Source organism: Lutjanus erythropterus, chromosome 24 (genome assembly GCF_056507025.1).
Source record: "Lutjanus erythropterus isolate fLutEry1 chromosome 24, fLutEry1.hap2, whole genome shotgun sequence".
NCBI classification, from domain to species: domain Eukaryota; kingdom Metazoa; phylum Chordata; class Actinopteri; order Lutjaniformes; family Lutjanidae; genus Lutjanus; species Lutjanus erythropterus.
In genome coordinates this window covers 15777612-15801330 of record NC_139340.1, presented here as the reverse complement: position 1 = coordinate 15801330, position 23719 = coordinate 15777612, and the positions used below count along the sequence as shown (strand labels likewise).

Here is a 23719-nt window from a genome sequence, read left to right as displayed (position 1 = left end):
AAAGAGAGGCACACGTGGTTCCCTCAAGGTCTAAGATGCTGACCATGTAATCGCAGAGTCCCTGTTTTTTGCGTCTAGCTGGGAATCTTTATTTCATGTCATCTGCCTCCTACACAGATCTGTCCTGCATATGGAAAAGGCTGGGAACGCAGCCCACACTGCTGAGGGCACCGCCACTTCACAGTATGGATCCTGGGCCGTCTCACCAACCGACCACGGGACTGTGAATCCAATATGGTCACGTGCAGCACGGGGATCATGTCAGGGAAAACCAAAGAGCTGGTGGAGGACTTCTGCGGGTGCAAACACTCTCCTCCTGTACCAGTGAACATATGGTGAAATCTTACAAGTAAAAACTCTTAAAACTCTTCTAAAATGCAGCACTACCTGAAGCAACTTTTAGAAACTTCCCACGCTCCAACTTTTCCCTGATGCTCTGCAGTTAACTGTCATGTGAAAGTTATGCACTTGAATAAAAAGTGTAAAATGCAATGTATAATATTTATAATCTAATAATCTAAGACAACATTTCATACAGTGGCTTATGTGCATATATGTGCACAATGAAAGCCAGAATGGACTGGGCTTCTAGACCTGATAAGAAGGACCACAGTAGACTATCTACTGGAGAGACTTTGGTGATTTGGAGTGTGTGCAACACTCCTGAGGACCTTTTTTTTTACTCTGCGGTGGAGCGGTCTGCTGTGGCAGCAGCGTCTCCACTGCTGACATGAAAAGACTTAACAGTCTAAGAAGTCCAGCTCAGTCCCGGGATGCCCCCTCGACCCAGTGGAGGTGGTGGGAGAAAAGAGAATGAACATGTCCCACCCCTCGCAGGACACTCTGACAGCGCTGGGCAGCTCCGTCAGTGACAGGCTGCTTCACCTGCAGTGTATAAAAGAGAGATATTGCAGGTCTTTCCTTCCTGCTGCTGTCAGGCTTGTGGCCTGTCCTCTTCCAGATCTACGTGGTGCAGAAATTCTGGCATTAAATTCAGTATTTCTCAGTTCTGTGCACATCTATTGTATGTCTGTCCATCCTGGGAGGGGGATCCCTCGTGCAATATCAATATCTTCTATGTGCAATAATGTGAATTCAGCCATTGAGTCTAATTACGTATTTATTATCTCTTGCTTTTTATAGATGATTGCTATTGCGCTATTCCCTTTGCTGCTCTAACACTGTAAATTTCCTTGTTGTGGGATTAATAAAGGATCATTTTATCTTAATCTGAGCAACACGGTGACTTCTAACTTAAAACAACACACATCAGATGCAAAGAACGGCGGGAGGGAGGGGAAAAGGAGATAGAGACGGAGGCAGAGTTACACAGCACCCAAACAAAGAGTGTGAAAACAAAGCGGAGGCTTCAGCGCTGGCAGGATGCCGGCTGGATTTAAAGTCTTATTGTGCCGAGAAGAAACAACGGGGACTAATGGGCGCGCTGAGCGACGGCACCGGTGGCTGTGCTGCAGGGTTAGCTGCTAGCTAGGCAGCGCTAAACATCCAGACAACAACGGATGAGTCCAACAAACACACAAAACAAATAGAAACTGCAGCAACTGCAGAAAAGAACACAAGCAAATGCAAGTAGAGGTGAATGAGGCAGTAGAAAGTGTGTGTGTGTGTGTGTGTGTGTGTGTGTGTGTGTGTGTGTGTGTGTGTGTGTGTGCTGGATGAGCTCCCAGGTGTGTTGTAAGAGGGCAGCTTGCTGCCAAGGGAGATGTTAGACTCTAAGGGAGAGAAATGGAGGGATGAATGAAGGGATATCTGTCCATTACTCTGCCTGTCTGCAGGGTGTTCACACACCCACGCACACACACACACACACACACCCACACACACACTAGGAGATGGCGTGCAGGGTCTGACTCGGTAGAGGAAGCTCAGAGACTGGAGCATGTTCACCATAATCACATAAGGCTGGAACAGATACAGCTGCAGAGGATGGAGAGAGGAAGAAAGAGAGATGAAGAGAGGGAAAGAGGACTGACGATAACAGAGAGAGGGAGCGAATAAAAAAAAAGGATCAGCCTGGTGAGAGAGAAAGAATAAAAGTGATCATAAAGACAGAATCGGATGTAGGAAGAGAAGAAGGGAGGAGGGAGAGATGAAGGTTTGGGATTGAGCGGATGCTAAAAATGGGGATGAGCCTGGCGACAAAGAGCAGGAGACGGAGAATAATCAAGAGAGAAGCGATTGGGAGAGAACGAGAGTGGTGGCGAAGATGAAAGCGGCAAAAAGAAGAAAAAAAAATACTAAAAGCTCTATTGAAGATGGAGACTCCTAAGACTGGAGAATCAAGAGAGAAGAAAGAGGGGGGGAGTAAGTGACAGAGGGAAAGATGGAGAGAGTTAGAGGAGTGAAGCGCTCCTCGCAGCGGCTCCAGCCAGAGAGAAAAAGGGTTTTAGCCAGATTAAAGAAGCCAGGCAGGCCTCTTAAGACCATCCGCCTAATGAAATATGTCAAAGCCCATAAAGAAACACTGAGGCCATTTAGAAAGAGGGTGTGTGTGTGTGTGTGTGTGTGTGTGTGTGAGGGGGGGTGTATAGCGCAGGAAGCTAGGCAAATACACTGCATCAGCAAAAATGAAAAACACGCAAAAGCCCTGTCAATACGCATTAGCTAAGACGTCAACAGGAGGGGAGATGAAAAAACAAGAAGAGAGGAACACTGCAGCGGAGGAGTGGATCGCTTTATTTATCAGGGGCCGCAAGGGTGATGGGCGCTGATCAGAAATTCCAGGAAAATCTTAGCGGGATAGAGGGAGAGGGGAGGCGGGCAGGCGGGGAGGTATCAGGGAGGAGAGGAGGCCACTTGTGGGAATGCTGAGTGAGAGGGATTTGAGGTCAGCAGCGGCGCTCGGGCCATTTGTATTCAAGCGGCAACGGGCTTAGTTGGCTGTTGCAGGTGGATTTAAGAGATCGGTGGACGTGTGCGAGGCAGGAAGTGAAGCCAGGCCTGTCTCCCTACATCACAACTAAAACACTGGTCTTGATTCTTTTCTTACTCAACCCTCGTTGCCATGTTACATTACTATAAAATACAATTTATGCAGTGTTAGCATCTAAAAAATATTGATTTAGTGTCTCAAAATAGTGAGTAACTTTCTCAAAATATTGACAAAGGTTTCACAAAATGAGCGGCAAAAGTTTCTCATTATTTTCAGAAAGTTTCTCACTATTCTCCAGAGATACTGAGTCATTGTTTCGGATGTCAGCGGATGCTGGAAATGAGATGCGGCGTTCGGTATCTGAACTGCTGAACTCCTCTATTAAAATCATGACTCCTGCAGCCCAACTAGAGATGGTCAGCTGAGCATGCACGCTCTCTTGTCAGCAACACACTGATTTATATTCATGCCGGAGATGCCCGGAACGACCACATACAGTATTCCAGCCGATGCTGGAGCAGCTCTGTCTGACTGCTGCCCTATCTGCCCCTATCAGAGCACAAACTGTCCCTACATTCAGCAGCCAGCCCTGGAACTAAAGCACACAAGCAAAAAACTTCCATCTTTATCTGTAGCATTGTCAGTGCTTCCTTACATTTTTGTCCAGAGATCCACAAACCTTGTTCGATAGTTGCTCCTGCTCCTACACAACACAAACAAACTAACCGATCAAGGCAGCAGAAGACCAGTGAGGTAAAATTACTCATTTTGCAGAGAGCGATATTTTGCACATATAGCAGCCGTTTCCTGTAAAAGAAAAGCAGTAAAAATATTCTAAATATAGCGCACGCTTTAACTAAAATTGAATCCCTTTTGTTGCTGAACCTGTCCACGAACTATCCCTTTAAAAAGTGATGTCGTGTTCTTACAGGCTGTTTAATTACTGATCATTTTGGCCCCTGAGGGATGTTTAATGCCCCCCCCCTCATTCTCGCAGTAAATCCCCTAATAAATTTTCTCATCAATTTCATCATTTTACAGTCTTAGATAGCAAAGTCTGCTGCCTGTTTTATAACGTCTGACAGGCGGGGAATGACGAGATTCTCCTTTAATTCCCGTCTGCTCCACGTGGATGTGAGGCGTTTTGCTGGATTCGTCCACGGAGGAGCCACGAATAAAAATGATTACTATGGTTCTGTCCTGGTCGCTCCATGAGACAGTTTTATAGACTGATCTGACATTAGAGGAACCTCCTTAAGAACTTGAGCTCGTGTTTTGTACTTTATCAAACTGATTTTTAATTTCCTTTGTGTGTGATGGATAACGACGCGGTGATAACTTTATTTCTGTGCTCTTAGAAAGGCAAAGATGTGTGTTTAATCTCTCTGTGGCATTTACATTAGTCTGAAGACGCTCAGTTCAGGCTTGTGCCATTTGATAAGTTTTACAGAGATGTTCCCAGGTCATACTGGCATCAGGACTTTTATGCAAATGTGACACGAGGACATGAGACTGACGTGGTAAATTGCCATCAGACTTGCATAACAAGGTGCATGTCTGAAACCTCCAAAACGAACAGTTACTCCTGCAGTCAGAAATGTAAAGTGCTTGAATTCGTGAGAGAGAACGAGATGTAAATTGAACCACCACTGTGTAATGTCACTCAGCGAAAGAGAAACAGTAAAACTGACTTTATATTTTACCGTTAACCAGACTTTTCTCAAATAAAACAAGGCGGAACTGAGTGTGGAGGAAAAAAAAAAAAGGCAGAAGCCATTGTAATGCAATGCGGCTGCTGTCAGCTGGGTGAGGATTGAGCACTGAGGGCCTGCTGACCTGGACGGCTATAAAGCAGCAAGAGCTCCGACACTAAGTGCTTCACAACTCAACTTTGTCAGCCGGGGGAGAAGAGGGAAGGACGGGGGGGGCAGGAGAACGAGGAGTAAAGAAATGTTTGGGAGCAGATAAGAAAAAAACAGAGGAAATGAGACTCTTTGCACAGAAGGCTCATTTATATACGTGTGTGTGTGTGTGTGTGTGTGTGTGTGTGTGTGTGTGTGTGTGTGTGTGTGTGTGTGTGTGTGTGGGTGAGCAGACAGACTTAAAGGGATAGTTTGGATTATTTGAAGTGTGGTCGCATGATTTACTTCTCCACAGTCGCTGTATTACCTTCAGTAGATGGTGGTTGACAACAGCAGGAGCGCTGGTGCAGGAGGCTGACTGAAAAAAAGTCTAACTGCATGCTTTATTTAGGACACGGGTAGCTCTGGGAAAAACTCCTGTATCTCTTCTTTTATCAGATCACACACATTTATACTAATCAATATGATCTCCTATTGATAACTAATGAAATAACTAATGTAATGTTTGTAGCCTCCTCTCTGCTTCTCCAAACTGGGGGCGTGTCAACCATCATCTACTGCAGAAAACACACTGACTATCCACAAGTACCTCATGCAACCCTACTTCAAAAAATCTGAAGCATCCCTATAATTTATGTGAGTGTAAACAGAGTTAACTTTGTGAGACAATAAGTGAGAGAAAAGGAGAAACAGAGCAGATTGTTGGGTCAAAAACAAAAAAAGGAGTGTTTCCCTCTGAGTGTGTGTGTGTGTGTGTTTAGATGATATCAAACACTTACCATTACTCTGCCCGACCAGTGAACCCATGTTGCTCTCATCAGCCACTAGAACACAGAAAAAAAAACAGAATAAATCACTCAGTAAATAGCTCATATTGTCATGCGAAACAGTGAGCAGCTTTGTAAATGGTTATAATGGTATCTACTGGTGCTGCTGGCGCACGCTGCAGATGACTCCCTGCAGAAGCATGAGACAGGGGAGGACGAGTGCGGGACAAAATGAGACGGACTGAAAGAGGAAATGAAAAAGAAGCAGAAATATAAGAAAAGCAGAAGAACGAGGGATATTGTGGTTGTGTGAGAAAATGACAACGGATAGAGGTGAGACAATGAGAGAAATAATAACGGGAGGAAGAAGAAAACAAGAAGAACCCCCCCCCCCCACCGACACCCCCGCCCCACCGCCTAATCTAACTAAACAGGATTGCGGTCGGCCAGCAGCAGCCGCCACAGGCGGTGCACCATGGGATACAATAATAGGTTTTCATTACGCTGCTATTTCTCTTAAATAATCCTTTTCATTTTTTATGAGGTCAATTTTCCCGGCGGACAGATGGGTGAGGGCGGGAGAAAATGAGAGGAAGCGAGAATATTGAGGGCGCGAAGAGTCGACCGAAAAAGTGATAAACAGAGGGGGAGAGAGAGCACGAGGCGACAGATGCGCGGTGATAGGGCGTGTCTGAAAAACAGAGGTTAAAAAAAAAATAAAAAGAGAATCCTGAAATCAAAAGATGCTTTGTGAAACCATACGAATGAACATCTGTAACCAACGAGACAGAGAAACAGAAACACCTTTCTTGTGCTTATATGCCGGATAAAATAAAAATTCAACATTTTCAAAGTTTGGGAAATAAAAAAAACTTTTGCAGGCGACATGACCCTGCCAGATAATGAAAAGCTTCCTTTTCTGCGGAGGGAAGATAAAAGTCTGCATGGCCAGCAGCCAAATTTGTCTCCTCCTGCCACAGTGGAAGGCTAAAAACGTAGAAACCCTCTTTTAACCTCATGATATCTCGTAGTCTTATATATGTGTCCTCTATTACTGGATAATATAAAGACATAATGTAAGTACATCCACACAGACCTGCAGAGGAATGATACTGCCGTGTTCTGCTGGACATTATCGAGAATTTGGAGGTGAGGCAGGGCAGGACGGAGCGGGGAGACGCCGAAAGACAGAGGAGCATCAAAGACAAAAACAAGAATCAGGAAAGGGAGGGCGAAGGGCAGACGAAAGTTGCGAGAAACTTGAGGAGAGGTTAGGGAAGAGACGAGAAAGAAGAGACTCAGAGAGAGGGATGGATAAAGAGAGGGTAAGAGACGTGGTGAGACAGGCAGGGAGATAATGAGACGGTGTGGAACCGTTGGACGTGTTTTCATGGGTTTTGCTTCACCTCCAGATTTGACCTCTTGGCCTCTGATGGTATGAAAGTCTTTGTGCTTTGGAGGATTGGACTATTAGGCCCAGTCTCTTTTATGGATCCATACGGTACATCAACTGCACACGATATACGTCCACAGCCTGGCAAACTGCTGCATCTGCATGTCCACTATTAAGACACATTTGTTGGAGGAAAGCAGACCAGCCAAGAAGAAGTTTTTTTGTTCTTCCTCCCAGGAAATTCAGGTCATTTGACGTCGCTCGCGTTGCTAGATCGTCTATGACGCACAGTCCTCACACACAGGCAACCCACAGCCCAATTCAAGGGGCGTGTGCGCAACCGCTGTCTGCGCAGACAGGCCGGCTAACTTAATGTTAGCTGTTGTCAAAATGTCAGGGCAGGCCAGCTAAATAAAAACCTGAATGCACCTGCAAATTTAGGTGCAGTTAGACTAAACAGTTTCCATTTATATCTGCAAGTCACCAGGATAGTGGCTGTGCCTTTTGCAAAGCCTAGAAATGTCAGATACAGGACTCTGTGGAAAAATGACCCACCCATTCCACTCTTTTCTTGATATTTCAGACACTATTTGGAGTTATGATCCTTTACTCATGCTTAAATATGCATTACAAGATGTAATCTACTTCAGTTTAGCGGCCAATAAGGTGATCTGATCGGAAACGGGCCGATGAAAACAAAGACAGTAAGGATGTTAGTGATTAAACATTAATTAATTACTGTTAAGAAAATCGTCCATCACAATGTTTCCTCGTGGACGTCGTCACACGCCTGAAGTCCTCTCTGCTGAAGAGACAAACCCGAGTCACTGTTAAACCAAATAACTTCGATTGCAAAGTCAGTCCACAGGCGTCACGCCTCCTAAAAGGTCTGATGTTTCAATCCACTCATTCAATCTTAAAGCCGATCCATACAGAAGATTTTCCAAAAGCAGAGCGGCTTTTTAGACTGAAAAATGCATTAGTTTCCATTATTGCCCCTTCAGTGAAAAAAAAAATCTACTTACTGTCAGACCTGCTTGAATAACTTACCTATTACAAGCTTTTATTTTTTGTTTTACCTTTGTCAGAGTCACTTTATGGATGTAAGAGAATGTAAATGAGAGCGAGAAACACTTCTTTCTGCTGCTTTCAGCCAAAAAAAAAAAAAAAATGATTCGTCATTCCTGGACCCTTTGGATCAAATCGCTTTGGTGAGAAAATTCAGCCCAGCTATAGTGTCAGTGACTCGCCTATTCATCTCGCCGTGTTCAGGCGGCGTGTGAGGATTTCTGCGCGCGAGTGGAAGCTCTGAGTCAACAGACTATTTGCTGAGGCATCCAGGGTCAATAATAGAAGCTCACCTCTCTCTGTCAAGTGGTGTTTAATAAAAGCTAACTGCCCCGCGGTGCGGCTGGATACACGTGACTGACATGTGGGAAACTCTCCAGAGTGAAGAAAGAATCATTTGCCTCTTTAAATACTAGACGGGGTCAGCGTCTGAGGTCCTGCCATCTTTACACAGATGTACACACACCCACTCGCGTACACACACACACACACACGGAGCTCTGCTAACTACCTTGTTTCAGCCCTGAGCACTTTGGAGAGGGAAGGGATGAATAGAAGCAGAGAGATAACACAAAAAAAAAAAAAAAAAAAACGAGATTGAAATGGAGGATGGCCAGAGATGGAGATAGAAGCCAAGAGAGGGGAGACAGATAGCGGTGGGTATTGGAGTGGGTCCTTCGGCGGGAGTGTGTGTGCGCGCGCGGCCGCGTGTGCGGACCACCCTTGTCCATAATGAAAGCCAATCAGCTCGGGTGGCAGAGGCGTGTGCTGCAGGAAGAAAGCCAATCCACTGAACCTAATGAACCGCGATTGGAAATCAGAGAGAGGCAGAGAGGAGAAAGAGAGATAGATAGAAGAGAGCGGGAGCAATGAACTCACCGGCTTTTTCGCTCAAGAAAGACAGAAAGAAAGAAATAAAGAAAGTGCTGGGAGGGAAAATAGACATAAACAAAGATGGAGAGAATGCTGGGAAATAGAAGTATAAAGAAGAAAGAGCGATGAACGTGTCAGGAAAATATGGCCTGACCGATACTGGATCTTTGAGCCCAAAGCCAATAAAGACATTTAAATAGTCCAATATTATTATATCAAGCCGGACCAAAAATGGATTTTGAGGGTGATGCCTATTCCAATATTATTCCGATATCGAAATTAGGGCCCGACCAATACTGGATTTTGGGGGCGATGCTGATAATATGGAGTAAAAAAAAGAAAAAACTCAGAAATCGATATTAAGGCTCAGCTGATACTGGATTTTTGGGCCTGATACCGATATTAAGGATTAAAGAAGTCTGATATCGATATTGGGTGGCGATATTAAATAAAGATTACAGAAAAAAAAATTGGAAAAGGAGCATTTATACATTAAATGCTGCCTCTGAAACAAAAAAAAAACATATTTGCCAATATCGATATAGCTATGCTAGGCTAATATTGGGCTGATATTATTGGCTGACTGATATATCTGTCTGGCTCTACAGCAAAACTGCAGAAAAGTATCACACAGAGAAAAATAAGAGATAAAGAGAGATGAGACAGACAGAAAGGGAGGAGTGGAGGGAAGCGTGGGTCACGTGGGGTTAATACCAGGAAATAAGCCCCCTCTTTCTCGCCGTCCACACGCACGGCAAGCCAGGAGATTGGAAACCTCACGCCTTTCATTCACACACAAATAGAGAGGACACACACACGCACGCACAGACGTGTACGCACACACACTGACAGCAGCCGGTGTGTTGATCCAGTCCGTTGGAAAGCCCCTGGGTTTATGAGTTCAGGAGGTCAACTCCCCTCGGGCCGGAGATAATAGGAGAGGGCTACGTATCACAACAAAGAAATGTACTGATAAGAGCATGTGATCGCTGTTGTGGTTGTGTGTGTGTGTGCGCGCGCTTGCGTGTGTGTGTGCAGTCTGAGTCCATGATTAGAGTCGTATGTTTGGCTCGTTGAGACAACAGCATGGTTTTTTGCACCAGAAAATGCATTCAATTACAGTGAAAACAAACGCTTCTTTCATTTACAAAGTGGTGTGTGTCTGTTTATGTGTTTGTGTGTGTGTGTGTGTGTGTGTGTGCTCACCCAGATCCATGCTCTTGGACGCCCTGTTGCGAGGCATGTTGTCCTTGTCGCTGGCCAGTCTGCTGTCAGCGTAGAAATCCGCAGCCGTGCGTGGCGGCCTTTGAAACTCGCTGCGAAACAACAGTCGCAATTACTCACAATCAACCGATCAACTGATCAATATTTACTCTTGAACCGCCGCAGCCAGGGGTGAAAAAGTCTTTCAGGGACTTGTTGTTTGTTACATCACCCAAACAAGTCAAGAGTAAATGAAACCCGCTCAGACAGCAGATCATTCAATTTCCTCTGCTCCAGATGGCACGATTCAGTGAAACAACAGCGTGTTCTGTCTCCATTAAACTTACAGGGAAACGGCTATATTGATGCCAGACTCCGACTCTGACCACATGACATACTGTACAAACACACCGCAGATTTTCAAACACACTCATTCAGTTTTTGTGCAAAACACAGACCCTGAATTATATCAGAGGATTTCAGCGAACAGACAAAGTCTCTCTGAATGAAATTTCTTCTCTGAGTGAATTTTAGGAGTTCTAGCTGTGACACAAATCCGTACTACTTATTCATTTTAAGCAGGTTATAAAACACCTTTTTTTGGGTGTCACTGATGTACATGATTGACCCACAACGTAATCCAGATGGAGGAGCTGCTCATGGCAGGACAAAAACTAAACGAATTGTGGATGGTGTCTCTAGGAAGACTTTGGAAATCAAAAAATATTTTATGTGTGCTACAAACTACAGAAAATCAACTGTTTCAAAGTTAATCCATTCATTTTTTATGAATGTTTAAAAACTTTAAAGGTTAATCTAGAGACATGTCTGATCACAGCATCTACATTTTCACATAACGGACCTCATACAGGATTCACATTTCACATACGTTTTCTGTTTTTGCTGTCAGTGAGGCAGGAGGCCGTGCAGCAGCACGCTAACACAAGTATCATAGCTCTTATAAGCCTTCAAACTCCTACAGAATTTATTCTATTATGCTATCACCATAATTACTTATGCATAATGCAAATAGGCTACTGCAATTAGACCGTATACTCTAAATAATGCATGTGTGCGTTGTAATATTTAGTGTAATGGCTCTTCTTTATCTCATAACACAGCGGCCCATATTAAGAGTGTCATTAGAATATAATAACTTTGGCCCTGTGTGGAGTTTAATAGAGTGCTGATGGTGTTGGTGTACCGTGCATTTTGTGTGTGTGTGTGTATGTGTGTGTGTGTGTGTTGTGAGGGGAGGGTACCTGTGGTGCGGGGGAGTTAGTGCTAACTCTCTATTCATTTCCTCCACGGCGCCGGGGGAGGGCGGTGGGGGGAAGCCTTGCTCCAGCTCCTCATCGTCGTCGTCGTCGTTGCCGTAGTGACCGTAGCTCCCGTTGGCGGCCGCAGCGGGATACGGAGCTGAGGAGAAACACAACAGCCCACACAGACTTTGTTTATCAGGGTGGAATCAAAGAAAACTTGGACCAAAGACAAGGTGTTTATTTAGTGTTTTTTTTTTTTTTTTAAGCTTTTACCTTGATTTTACTGGTTGCAACATCAAAAGTAAAGCTGCCTGAGTTCACTTTAATGTCAGTCCTGAAGGCAGTAAAAGCTAAATAAACACTGAAAAACAGTTTTCCTCTTACCTGTGGTGCTTCTTACCCATCTAGATAGTTTTGGTGTGAGTTACAGAGCTGCACATATCTGCCTTCTCTCCAATTTAACAGAAGTAGATGGGACTCAAAACACCAAAAAGGTACATGTGAAGCACATTATCCTGTTATAATCCACAGACCCTGTTGTGAGCAGTTCTCCAAAACTGGGCAGCTCACACCAAAACTATCTAGATGAATTAACAGCACGACACACAAGAGGAAAAAGTGAAGTGTCCCTTTAAATGTCTCATATTTCTAAATATTCTCTATATGAATCAGCTGTGGCAGGACGCTACAGACATCAGACAGTGAAAACGAGTCCGTCCTTTATTTGAGGATCAATACCGTCGATCGAGCTCAGCAAGAATAAGCTTCACACACGCTGCTAAACAAACACCACACACACACGACGCACATTCGAATCAAACTAAAAACACACACAAAATGATCATTTCCATACAAAAGGCTCATTCTAACTTCCTTGCAAGACTTCCTGCAACATTTCCATAAACTGTAAACCCCGAGAGCGCAGCAGCGTTCCCAGCCTTTGTGTTCAAACCCCCCCCACACACCTCCCGCTCCCCGTACAAAATGACTGTAACTGTACAGCCGCCGCCGCCGTCTGATGGAGAGCTGACAGAGTCTCAGCGAGAAACACATCTCCGGCTCCCTGCATCTCAGGGGGTGAGGGCGGGAGGCAAGAGGGGGAGATAAAGAATGAATTTAAAACAGTTTGTTAGTCTTTTTTTTTTTAAACACGGCACCACGCACACTGCACAATACCCTGTATGCAAATGGGGCCCACTTAGACGCCGTTTCATCAGCGTAATGATTCCAAGGTCAGATCTTTTGCACATGAAAAGCAGTCGTGGCATTCGGAAAAGCATAGTTAATGACTTCCCTTTTCTCCCGCCATAAATATGCAGGGGCGAGAGCGAAAAGAAATATAAAGACGGCGCTCGGACGCTATAAGACGCTCAGGGTGGCGGCTACAGTTGCCTAAAAAAAAAAAAACACAACAATGTCAGGAGCCTCGGCTGGGTGTCAACACACACACACACACAAAACACACACACGCAGACTGACAAACAGCGTGTGTGTACACACTCGCTCGCAGATAACGGGAGTACACAAACACTCCAAGCCTAATGTTGACTATCTGACAGTTGAAATGGACAAATATTGTGCACAGTGCGATCTGTCGAGTGTGTGTGCTCACCACTTCCAGGGTTGCCGTACGCGTGGTTGTTGTGACTGCCGTCGTTCACGGTGGGCTCTGTGTGCGGAGGTCTTGAGGGCCCCTGGTACGCGCTGTGGCCCCGAGGCTCCTGTCAACAACAGACAGAGATGAAGAGCGATGATGGAAATGGTTATTAAGGGCTCGTATGCAAAAATATGTGACAAGTCAAAGCCAAAGTTGTCACTTATGAAATATTGATGATGTTGTCTCAGACATCAGAGGATGAAAGTCTTTTATTACCCAATAGGATTGGACGAATGGCTTTTATTTCTTTTGTTTATCACACATCAGCCAATGTTGTCCACTGCTGCTATCTAGAATAAATGCTTTTTTTAGCGAACTAGCAAAGATATCAGCTGGCAGGAGCTTTCATCAAAAGCAGAATCTTTAGAAAATCTGAGTTAAAGGCCAGCATTCTTAAATTTGGACCCTATTCTTCCATGTTTTTGTGCCAAAGCCACTAATGAGAGCAACAATTTTTGAGGGAAAACACTGTCGAAAGTACGTCAAAGTACGTCAATAAAAGTTTTTTGTCACCGACAGGTTCAGACTCTTATTGCAAGTGTCTGACAACATTATGGAAAAGATCTCTACAGAGAGAGACTGAGATCCTTTTTGTTTCACCAGAAACAGCCGCTGTATCGCTCTTTGAAAGGAACCAGACTCCACTGACAAAATGCTGCCTTGATCGGTTAGTTTGTGTCTGTTGTTGTGCAGCTTTGGTGCGACTTTTGGTGTTTTAAAGGCTTAAAAAAAACGATCAAATCGGCTGTAAAATTGCTGACCCTGTAAAGAGAGTCTGTTCATGTTAAACGAAGCAAAACAGCGTCTGTATCTGGTTAAACAGAAAAGATGTAAAGTACAAAAGTTGCTGACCTGCTTTTGAAAACTGACACATATCCAGTTGTGTTGCTCCAAGCACCAAAAAAAAAGCATTTGAAAAATTCTAAACCAGCCAAGTATCATGACCCGGTTGCTCAAAATAATCCACAGACCTCGCTGTGACTCTGCTGACTCTGATCATATGATGCTTTAAACGGAAACATGTTCATGTCACTGGGTAGGAAATGTGATAACCAGATGTTCAAGACTGGATAACAGGGTCACATATTTGTCTTTTATTTGGATGCAACATAAAAAGGTTAAGGTTTGTTGTCTCCTTTTCTGTACAACTCATTTTAATCTTAAGCCATCAGTGTTTTGTGCTTCACTCTGTGTGTGTCGAGTGTTTGCAGATAATTTCCGTGACACTGACATCAGGTCATGCTGCACTTAACTGCGAGTGTTTATGAAGAACGAGCACGAGTGCGAGGATTAATACACGAGACGTCATATGTCTTTTACTAACAGGTAGAAACCGGACAAAAAGGCTTTGTTCAGACCGTCAGCCCAAATCTGTTGGTTTTCGGGGATATCCAGATTGTATCCAGATTCACTTTTAGAAAGTCTGGGCAGCAAAAAAAAAACCCACATGAAATGAGATTTTTTTGTAAATCAGTTCCACGCCACATTTGGAGGTGGTTTGAAACGCTCAAGTCTGATCTCAAAGTGTCTTTTGCACATCAAATCTAGAGTGACAGATGTGCACCGGAGCGGCTGAGCAGAATCCATGCAGCATGAAGGACAACGCAGAGAAGGACAGTCAGTGGAATAAATTGTCTACTAGGCTTTCATACAGAAAAAGCAGGAATTTCTCGAGCTTCTACGTCGGAAAGCTGCGTCACCAGCACGCACATAGTTACCGATGCCTGTGTCGTTACCACAGCAACCCACGCAGATGAGTTGGTGATGCCTGGACGCTCAGATCTGATCTGATCATGTGCAAACAACAGTCTGTCTTTAAGATCTGATTTGAAAAACAAATCTGCAGGAAAGGAGCTGAACCAAACCCACCAGAGTTTGATCGACAGCCTGAAACCAAACCGGCAAACGCACAAGAGCCGGTTTAAACCGCCCTAAACAGGTCGAGGGTGAAGGCAGCCTTTGATTTAGTTTTAACTGTATGAATAAAACCATAGAGTCTTTCGCACTTCATTCTTATAATTTCTCCTGGATCTATTCTGCATTAATATTACAGGTAGATTAACTTCTGATGAAATTAAAAAAAAAAAAAAAAGAAAGTCACAGGGAAAGAGTAATTGCAGTTTAGTCCAACGAGGATTTTTACATTAAATTTGTAGTCATATAGTCACATCTTGCAAACAGTCAATTATGATTCACCTCAGACGGCGACGTGGGAACAGAGCTTTGAGGAAACGGGAGCAGATTTAGAACAATCCTCCGAGGATTTGGACCGCAGCGTGGGCAATGATCAAAACATCACAAAATAGTCAAGTTGATCTTAATTGGGGGAGAAATTTGTCATCTATTCAGACAAAAAAAAAGTGTTTTTTGCTTGATGGCAGCTAGACGTTTAGACTCAGGGGTCACAAGTCAGCAGTTTGTCGCTCTGCTCTGAGTTTTCTTTTGTTAGACTGATTTTATCACCTTTCATGTCTGACACTGGAGGAAGGTGACAACTTTAAGACATGAAATCTAAATCTTTGCACAAGAAAGAGGAAAGTATCTTATCAACCTTCAAAACTGGCACATCTGGAAACAGTAATTAAGAAAATCCTGAGAGCACTGACATGTATGTTATAGTGTATATTAGGGCCTCTCCCTCCAGGTGGTAAATATTCCAAAAAAAAATCAAATTCAGAGGTTTTTATTCTCAAATTTAAGATCCTGCAATCTCAGAGAATATCCACTGTAGGAGCCGAGGGAAGGGGGAAATATTCTGAGAAAAAAATAAAAGAATTCTGGTAAATTTACAAGAAAAAAATCAGGTATCATCTACAGTACATAATAACATAACCATGATATTTTTGAGTATTTACTAATATATGTATGGCTTTAAAATCTCAGAGAATACACACATTTTTTTCCCTCAAATTTCTGGCTATTATCTCAGAGAATCTCAGATTTTTTTCTTGTAAATTTTTGCATCTTTAATCTAGTTTTTTTCTCATTATTTTTAACCTACAAAGGCCCTTTTATGCTGTTGTAGGGAAAGTTTTTCTTTAACCTTAAGATGAAATCTTTGGTTGACAAAGAGGAAATTATCCTACTGTGGAATCTGAATTAATAAAATGATTATGAGAATATATATTGACAGGAATCTCTCTCTGTATTTTTTGTACCTGAACGTCTGAATATTGTTCTGTTAGGACTGGTGAGAGGAGGGGAAGGAGCTTCATCACATGTCAAGAAAATCATAAATAAATATATTTATACTCAAATGCCTTGGGCGGTGTTTTTGAAAACTGGTGGTTCTCTTCATGTGCACAATCGGAAACACAATAATTAAGATAATCCTGAGAACACTGACAGGAACGTTATCCAGCAGCCATCCTGCACTACAAAGGACCCCCACCACCACCACCACCACCACCACCATCCCACAGACGGAGACAGGGACTGGAAGTGCTGGTGGTGGTGGTGGTGGAGGATGAAAGACGCCGTTCCTGGTCAAAGAGATGGGAGCTACAGCTGTCACGCACAAACGCACACACCTATACGCTTAAAATAACGTTAACGAAAGGTGTTCCGATATCTTCATCCTATCAAAGCGTCGGGTGGGGTGTATTCACGCTGTCATGGCGTCCCCGGGGTATCATTAGTACCTACCATACATGTTAATATGTCACTACATCATAGCTGTCAATCACTTTGAGCTCATATATGTGTGTCATACAAACTTCTGACAGCTCTTCTGTATGTGCCATCACAACCCTCCATCCATCCACCGATCCCTCAGCCTCCGCGAACTGATGACTCGCCTCGGGCTTTTGAAGCAGCCTGGCAGACAGACAGTCAGATATCTTAATCCCACAACAATAAGTAAACAGGGGGGGTGGGAGGGGGGGGCATCTATCCAGGCAGCCCCAACCTCCAGCTGCATACAATAGGCTCCTGGGAGAGAGGCTTAGCCCCTGCCTCACCCAGCTGTGTCACCAACCCCACCCACATCTCGCTCGCGTCAGCGTGGAGAGCAAAACAGCAAAAGACAGCCTTTGATTTGATATTGATTTCGGGTACTTTAAACCGCATTAACCCGCTCGAATAAAGTTTCGACCGAGTGATAAACAAGTCGTAATTTGTTACTGTGGCAGTCAAAAATCTTCCGGTGTGACCAAAAGTGAGAACAGCAGGGAGAAAGACAACAAGAGACAAGCTGTCATCATTTAATCTTCCAGCAAAGTCTGAAAACCTTTTAAATGTTCGCCAAAAATAAGAGAAATGTGACTTTTCATCACACGTGTGGGAGCGAATAAAAAGGATTCTGTCTGTGTGAAAAGAAAGTCAAGACACATCCATCAAGAAATGAATAACTCTTTCAAAAACCGGTCGATGAGTTGCTCAAAATCTGTGTTAGCTAATGATGGCCAATTTTTATACATCAAAGACAATTTGGTCATTTTATTGTGAGCGAACGGAGGGTCTCTGAGGGGCTTTATGCTTCAGGGTGCGTTTGTTTTATCGTCGTGTCACCAGACTGCCTGTTTGGTGACGACAGGAGACAGACTATGCAGATATATCCTGAACTCTGAACTGGGTTTGATAGCATTTATCCGGCGGCTCAAACACAGACATACTAATGGGAGCGTGGCGCAGATGAGATGTAAAAAGCCACAATGGGCAGGTCAACGGCAGCCGACCCACAGACACCCGCCCGCTCGCACACACACATTACCACTAAGCATCTGCTTTAACTGCTGTGAAACACCTTTAAAAGCTTTTGAAATGATCGGTCACGGTTCGGCGTGGAGCCGCACAGACAGACTTAACTAAGAAACGGCTATTTTTCACCGTCTGTCACGGCTGATATCTTCATCGGCCCGTCCATCCGGGAATCTGCTCACACGTTTGCACCGGGGAATAAAGAAGCTGCCGCTGCAGAGGGAGGAATACTTCTTTTTTGGAAGTTTTTTGTCTTTGTCTTTTTACAACAGCACTTCAACAGACAAAAGAGAGAGAGGTAAAAATAAGCAAAGGTTAACACACGTTCCACGCGGTCTGACTTTTAACACGTTTATCACACCTGAAGGGAAGCGTGTTCGCAGCTACACGGAGCATTCCTGAATACTGATTCTGCTCTCGTGTCACTTTTCATGAGGTTTTCCTGAAATATGTTCATTCTAACCTGCACGGCTGTGAATGTGTAACTGTTCATTTACAATCTAGGTGTGTTTAGGTTCAAAGTAGGAATCATGTGTATTTAAGGCCATTGTAGGTACCTGAGTATTGTATATGTGTATTTAAACATAAGTAATGTTGTTGTTGTTACCTGCCGAGGGAATACGGACGTAAATGATCATTCATTAAAGTTTTTGTCTCATAAATTTCTGAGATTATTTCTTAGAAATTTACCACTTTAATCTCTGAGAATTTTGAAGTTTCTTTTCTTATAAACGTGTGAGTTTTTTCTCGTAAATTTACCACTTCAACTGCACAGAATTTCCAAGTTTTGTTTCTGGAAAACTTACAACTTTAATCTTGGAAATTCTGGGCTTTTTCTTGCAAATTTATAACTTTTTCACACAGAGAATTTCCACTGTATTTAACAGTTTCCTGTAAATTTACAACTTAAATCTGAGAATTTTTTCTTTCATAAGACTGACTTTATGATCTGAGGATACTGAAGTTTTTTTCTCGTAAATTTACAACTTAAATCTCATAGAAAATCAAAGTTTTTTTTCTTGTAAACTTATGACTTAAATCTTGGAAATTCTGAGCTTTTCCCTGCAAATTTATGAGTTTATAATCACAGAAAATATCCAGTGTAGTTACCAAAAAAAAGTTATTGTTCTTGCCACGTTAATCTCACAGAAAATCCAAGCTGTTTTTTTTTTTTGTTCGCTTGTTTTCACCGTTCTAGTGTTCAGCTCTTTCCTCAAAACACAGGTTTCTGCTTGGAGTGAGCAACAAAAGATGAAGGAAAGGCAGAAAAGACAAGAAACTCTGAGGCCAAAACAGGAGGAAGAGGAACCCAAATATTATTTAATAGGCAGGGAGAGGAGCAAAGGAGCCGCTGAAAACCCAACAGAGAAACAAACAGACAGGCATGCAGGAGGCTTCAGATTGGCTTTATTCAACAGAGCAGAAACAAGCAGGTGAGACAGGAAAGCAAGAGTACATTCACTTAAAAAAATATCAAAATTAAAAAGGGAAAGTTAATATAAAACTTGATACAAAACAGACAAAACAGGAAAGAGCAGATTAAGATTTTACAGCCTGTAGAAAACCCAGTGGTGTGAAGAGAAACTAAAAAAAAAAAAATAAGAGTTACAGCTAATTATAGAGAGTTAAAACCAATGTGACAGAAAGGAAGCCGTACACAGAGAAGAATTTAGTATTGTGCTGAGTTTGTGGGCAATATTTTAAAAAGAGAGCTAAAAGTTAATGCTGTGACAGTTAGTGGCGTTGGCAAAGGGAAAAGCTTTCAGCCAGATTAATTTGCTCCCACACCATCGATCACTGAAATCTTACTGTATTTACACAACAAGGGTTTGGTGCAAAAGAGGAAAAAGTGACATTTTCTTATCATCACAGGAAGCATTCATGATGTTGCAGAGATTTAAATAGCTGAAACAGATGCATTTAAGCAATTAAATGGACAGTTTGGAGAGTTTAAAGTGGGGTTTTATGAAGTTAGTGTATTTGCTACAGTAGGTGTCGGTCAGCAGGCCTCCAATTTGGAGAGACAGCATATCAGTTTGAGTTTTCACTGCTTTACCTGGCTGTCAGACAGCCTTTTCAAAAAGGAAACTGCTGTTTATATTAACCAAATATCACTCTCTCCAAAGCAACCAAACTCCACTGGCAAAACAAGCAATTTTAGATCGCAAAACACAGAAGTTGCTGGTCTCCCGCTGCCTTGATCAGTTCGTTCGTTTGTGTTATTGTGTGACTTCGGTGAATCCAAACTAACCCTTTCAAACACAGAAATCACAAAGGAACAGAAACGAACCAACAGAGGAAGGCAGCAGTAGAACAGCAGCTGCTGCGTTAAGTGAGTTAAAATGATTAATTTTGTCAATGGAGTTGGGTCGGTTTAGGGAGAGCGATATTTAGCTTACAGAGCAGCAGCATCCCACCGAAAAAGTCTGTCTGACGGTCAGAAAAAGCCGTGGAAATAATATCTAAATAACATAAATCTGAGTAGAACATACACTTGACGAACAGATGTGGTACCTACCGCCATCTACTGTAGGAAATACACCGACTAGGACTGAAGTACCTCATACAACCACACTCAAAAAATCCAAACTATCCCTTTAAGTGCAAGACTGACTTTTTATACTAATTTTAATCAAGGTCTTTTTGGTTTATCCACATTTTTTTTTAATTTTATGCTAACAAATGTGCTCTTTGAACCACCTGCAACTCAACTGCCTTCTTAATTTGCAGCCAGAATGTCACTTTGGCACCCGTTTTGCAAAGTTCACTCACACACACACACACACATATTACTCACACACACACTCACACACACACACACGCCCTGTGTCAGAGTCCACCGGAGACCCTGAGGTGGTGCTGTCTGGTGAGAGCCCGGTTGTGTGCGTAGTTGTGTGAGTGTGTGTCTATGAATCTGTCTGCAGGTCTGTGTGTGTTTCTGTTGTGTTCTGTGCGGTGGGTGGGGATCCTGCTGTGTGTGGGCGGGTCCCCGTACATCTGCCCCGCCATCGCTCGGATGTTTTCAGTGTAAGTGTTACCCTGACTGCTGTCCTGCCTGTGGATGCCGTCCAGCGTGCGGCTGCGCGTGTGCCTGGACTTGTGCGCGTTGCCCTGAGCGTCACTGAACAGGTGACCGTGTGTGTTATCGAGCGCGGTGTGCATGTCTGCAGGCGTTCGGCTACGTGCGTGTCCATGTGCGTATCCGTACTCGTAGCTTTCCCTGTTTAAGTTGCTCAGCGTCTGGCTGTGAGGGACAAACCCAAACTCGTACCTCGCGTCCGGCCTGTACGCGTCATTTTGAGCATCATCATCACCGTACTCAACATCCCTCTGTGTGAAACCGAATGTGTAACCGCTGCGCCTCTCCCTCTGGTTAAAACCGTAGGTGTATCTGGTGTGTGTCTCCCCCGGCCTGTGTGTGTAACGCTGCCTGAGGCTGTGAGGCAGCGGCTCTGACGCTCGCCTCCTCAGCGTGGGGAGGAGGGAGGAGGAGCGATGAGGCGGAGACGGCTGCTGCTGCTGCTGGAGGGCGTCACCCGCTCGTACCTGATTACTGGAGCCTGTTTGGATGTTGGGTTGATAGACGGCGGCTCCATTTGTAGCTGCGCTTGGTGCAGAGTTGGCATTGGACATCTGTAGGAAAAAAGTAAGATGATTTTAAGAAAGAAAGGAAGTCAGAAAGTCTTTCCAAACTGTGCGTGTGTTGACCACCATCTAATGTAGCTCATACACTGACATGGATAACAAACTCATAATAAAAAAACTCTGAACTACCCCTTTAACTTTTTATCCTCAATAAACTTGAAGTCATCTTCAAACTGCGACTTTATTTTGTGGCAAGAGAACTGACATATATAATAGATTCAGCAAAAGCTTATAAACCTAACACTAAAACAAATTATACAGAATGACAGTCACCGTCACAAAGGGAAGCTTTTATTTTGACGTGTTTTTTTCCTCTATTTTAATCCAGCTGTGTTTACATTGATGTCTCTCTTTGAATACTAGGAACAGAAAAAAAGAGCAACGTCTGTATCGCTCTAAAGTGACGATATTATCAAGAGCGTCTCCATGATTTGATACTGCAGACACACATTTAGGTTTACAGTCTGTACAGTAGAGCAGAGCGTCTTTACTGTGAGCCTCAAACCATCCTAACGGGGTGGAGACATGATCCTAATGTGGACGACATGTCATTGATTTTGCTGTCAAAACTCTGACGCTTTCATAATGCATAAGCGTTCCTAAATCTTTCATGTGACCAAATGCATCGAATCAAACTCTCGGCAGTCTGAAATTTTTAACATGTTGCCCCACATCCAGCAGCGCTTCAGAAGGAATACAGTCTGTGGTTATATGGAAATGAAACAACATTTATAGTGTTTGAATTTATAGACATGAGACTTCTTTTTTTGTATGAAGCAAAAAACTTTAAGTTAAGACAACACCACAAGTTTGAACACTTGATTATGATCTGAACCAGATACACTGATTCTCTCATTTTATCTCTGCAGAACTCTGAGAGGATATAACCGACATGGTTCCTGCAAACTCACTGATGTAAACCTCTCTGCCTTTTCTAAGACTTTCCAAAATTAAGCTTCCATGACCTCAAAATGTCATTCACTTTTGTTAATGTTTTTTTTCCAAATAGCAAGAGTCTGATCTAGACTCCAGCTGGGTCGATCATCTGCAAAATACAAAATAATGTTGTGAAACACGCTCGTAAAAGTGTTTAAAGTAGGATGACAAAGCGACACAGGTCGTACCTGTCTGGGCGCTCGGAGCACCACAAGCTGGATGGTGCCCCTGGAGTTTCCCTCCGACGACATGGAGCGTCTCAGCGTCTCCATGGCGGCGTGGTTGGAGCGTCCCAGCAGCGACTCGCCGTTCACCGCTATCAGCTGGTCGTTCACGCTCAACCGGCCGTCCTGTTGGGAGAAGACGGCGCTGACGTTATCAACAAACCACCCGACATCGGAAGTGAAACGGTTAAACTGCTGCTGAGAGACGAAACAAACAATACAATACAACAACAAACAATACAGCTTTTCAAAATAAAGGCCAAATTCGTTATGTTACTGGGAGAGGGATCAAACTGATACAGATTTCAAAATAAAAGCCACATTGTTTTAAGTTACTGGGAGATGGATCAAACTGATGCAGGTCTTCAAAATAAAGGCCTTCATCTTTACGTTGCTGGAGGAAGGATCGAACTGATAAAGATTTTTAGAATAAAGGACAATTTTCATTTTCATTTCATCTCAACTAGTCGCAAAGGAAATGCAGCATAACAAGTGTTAGGGGCATTTTCAAGAACTTCTTCCTCGTTCATGTCACTTATGCTAATGTCTCAAAAACAATAAATTGTACTAAAATGGGAGTGTGGGAAAAAGAGAGGACCGCAGAGTGCAAATCTTACATAAAATAATAACACAACAGGGGAGAGGAGAAATTGGGAGAAGGAAGAGGTGTGTGTGTGTGTGTGAGGAAGAGAGAGACAAAAAGAGAGAGAGAAAGCAGAGTAGAAAATGGAAGAAGGGGGAAGGCAAGAAAATTGTAGAGTTAGCAATCTACTGAGAGTGGGAGAGCCATGATAAATACATAGAGCAGCTAATGGAATAGCCTCCGTGGGCACTAAATCACTTCTAAGTGTTTTAAATAGCAGCCTCTCATAGAGAGGCAACACAGAATAGTGCCCTGGAGGGAGAGAGGGAGGGAGGGAGGGCGAGTGGGTGAGCGAGCAAGAGAGGGAGAGAGAGGATCAAATGAGGAGAGCAATGCAGAGGGCAAAAATAAAAAAAAAAGAAGAAGAAGAAGAAGAACACTAAAGATGAAGACGCTCTGAGACAGGCTGAAGACTCTCTTTGTGTGTGTGGAGTCACGATCGGTCCATTATGGTCAGTGCTGACCTTTGACCCCCGTCTCATTAACAAGGCACCATCAGGGCTGACCTCAAATGCACACTTGGATGACACCACACACGCATGCGCACACACACACACACACACACACACACATCAAATCCAAGCATCAAAAATTG

The 23719-nt window shown here is 43.5% G+C and overlaps 1 protein-coding gene across 1 annotated transcript in view; it reads right to left on the bottom strand.

The window, feature by feature from the left end:
• pard3ba (par-3 family cell polarity regulator beta a) overlaps positions 1–23719 on the bottom strand; it is a 175625-nt gene that overhangs the window by 80059 nt on the left and 71847 nt on the right. The window contains exons 12-17 of the mRNA XM_084713388.1: positions 22446–22607; positions 21223–21309; positions 12934–13042; positions 11322–11478; positions 10063–10172; positions 5535–5579 (exon numbers count right to left, since the gene is read on the bottom strand). Coding sequence (XP_084569514.1) covers positions 5535–5579; positions 10063–10172; positions 11322–11478; positions 12934–13042; positions 21223–21309; positions 22446–22607 — 670 coding nt within the window. The remainder of the gene's footprint in view (positions 1–5534; positions 5580–10062; positions 10173–11321; positions 11479–12933; positions 13043–21222; positions 21310–22445; positions 22608–23719) is intronic.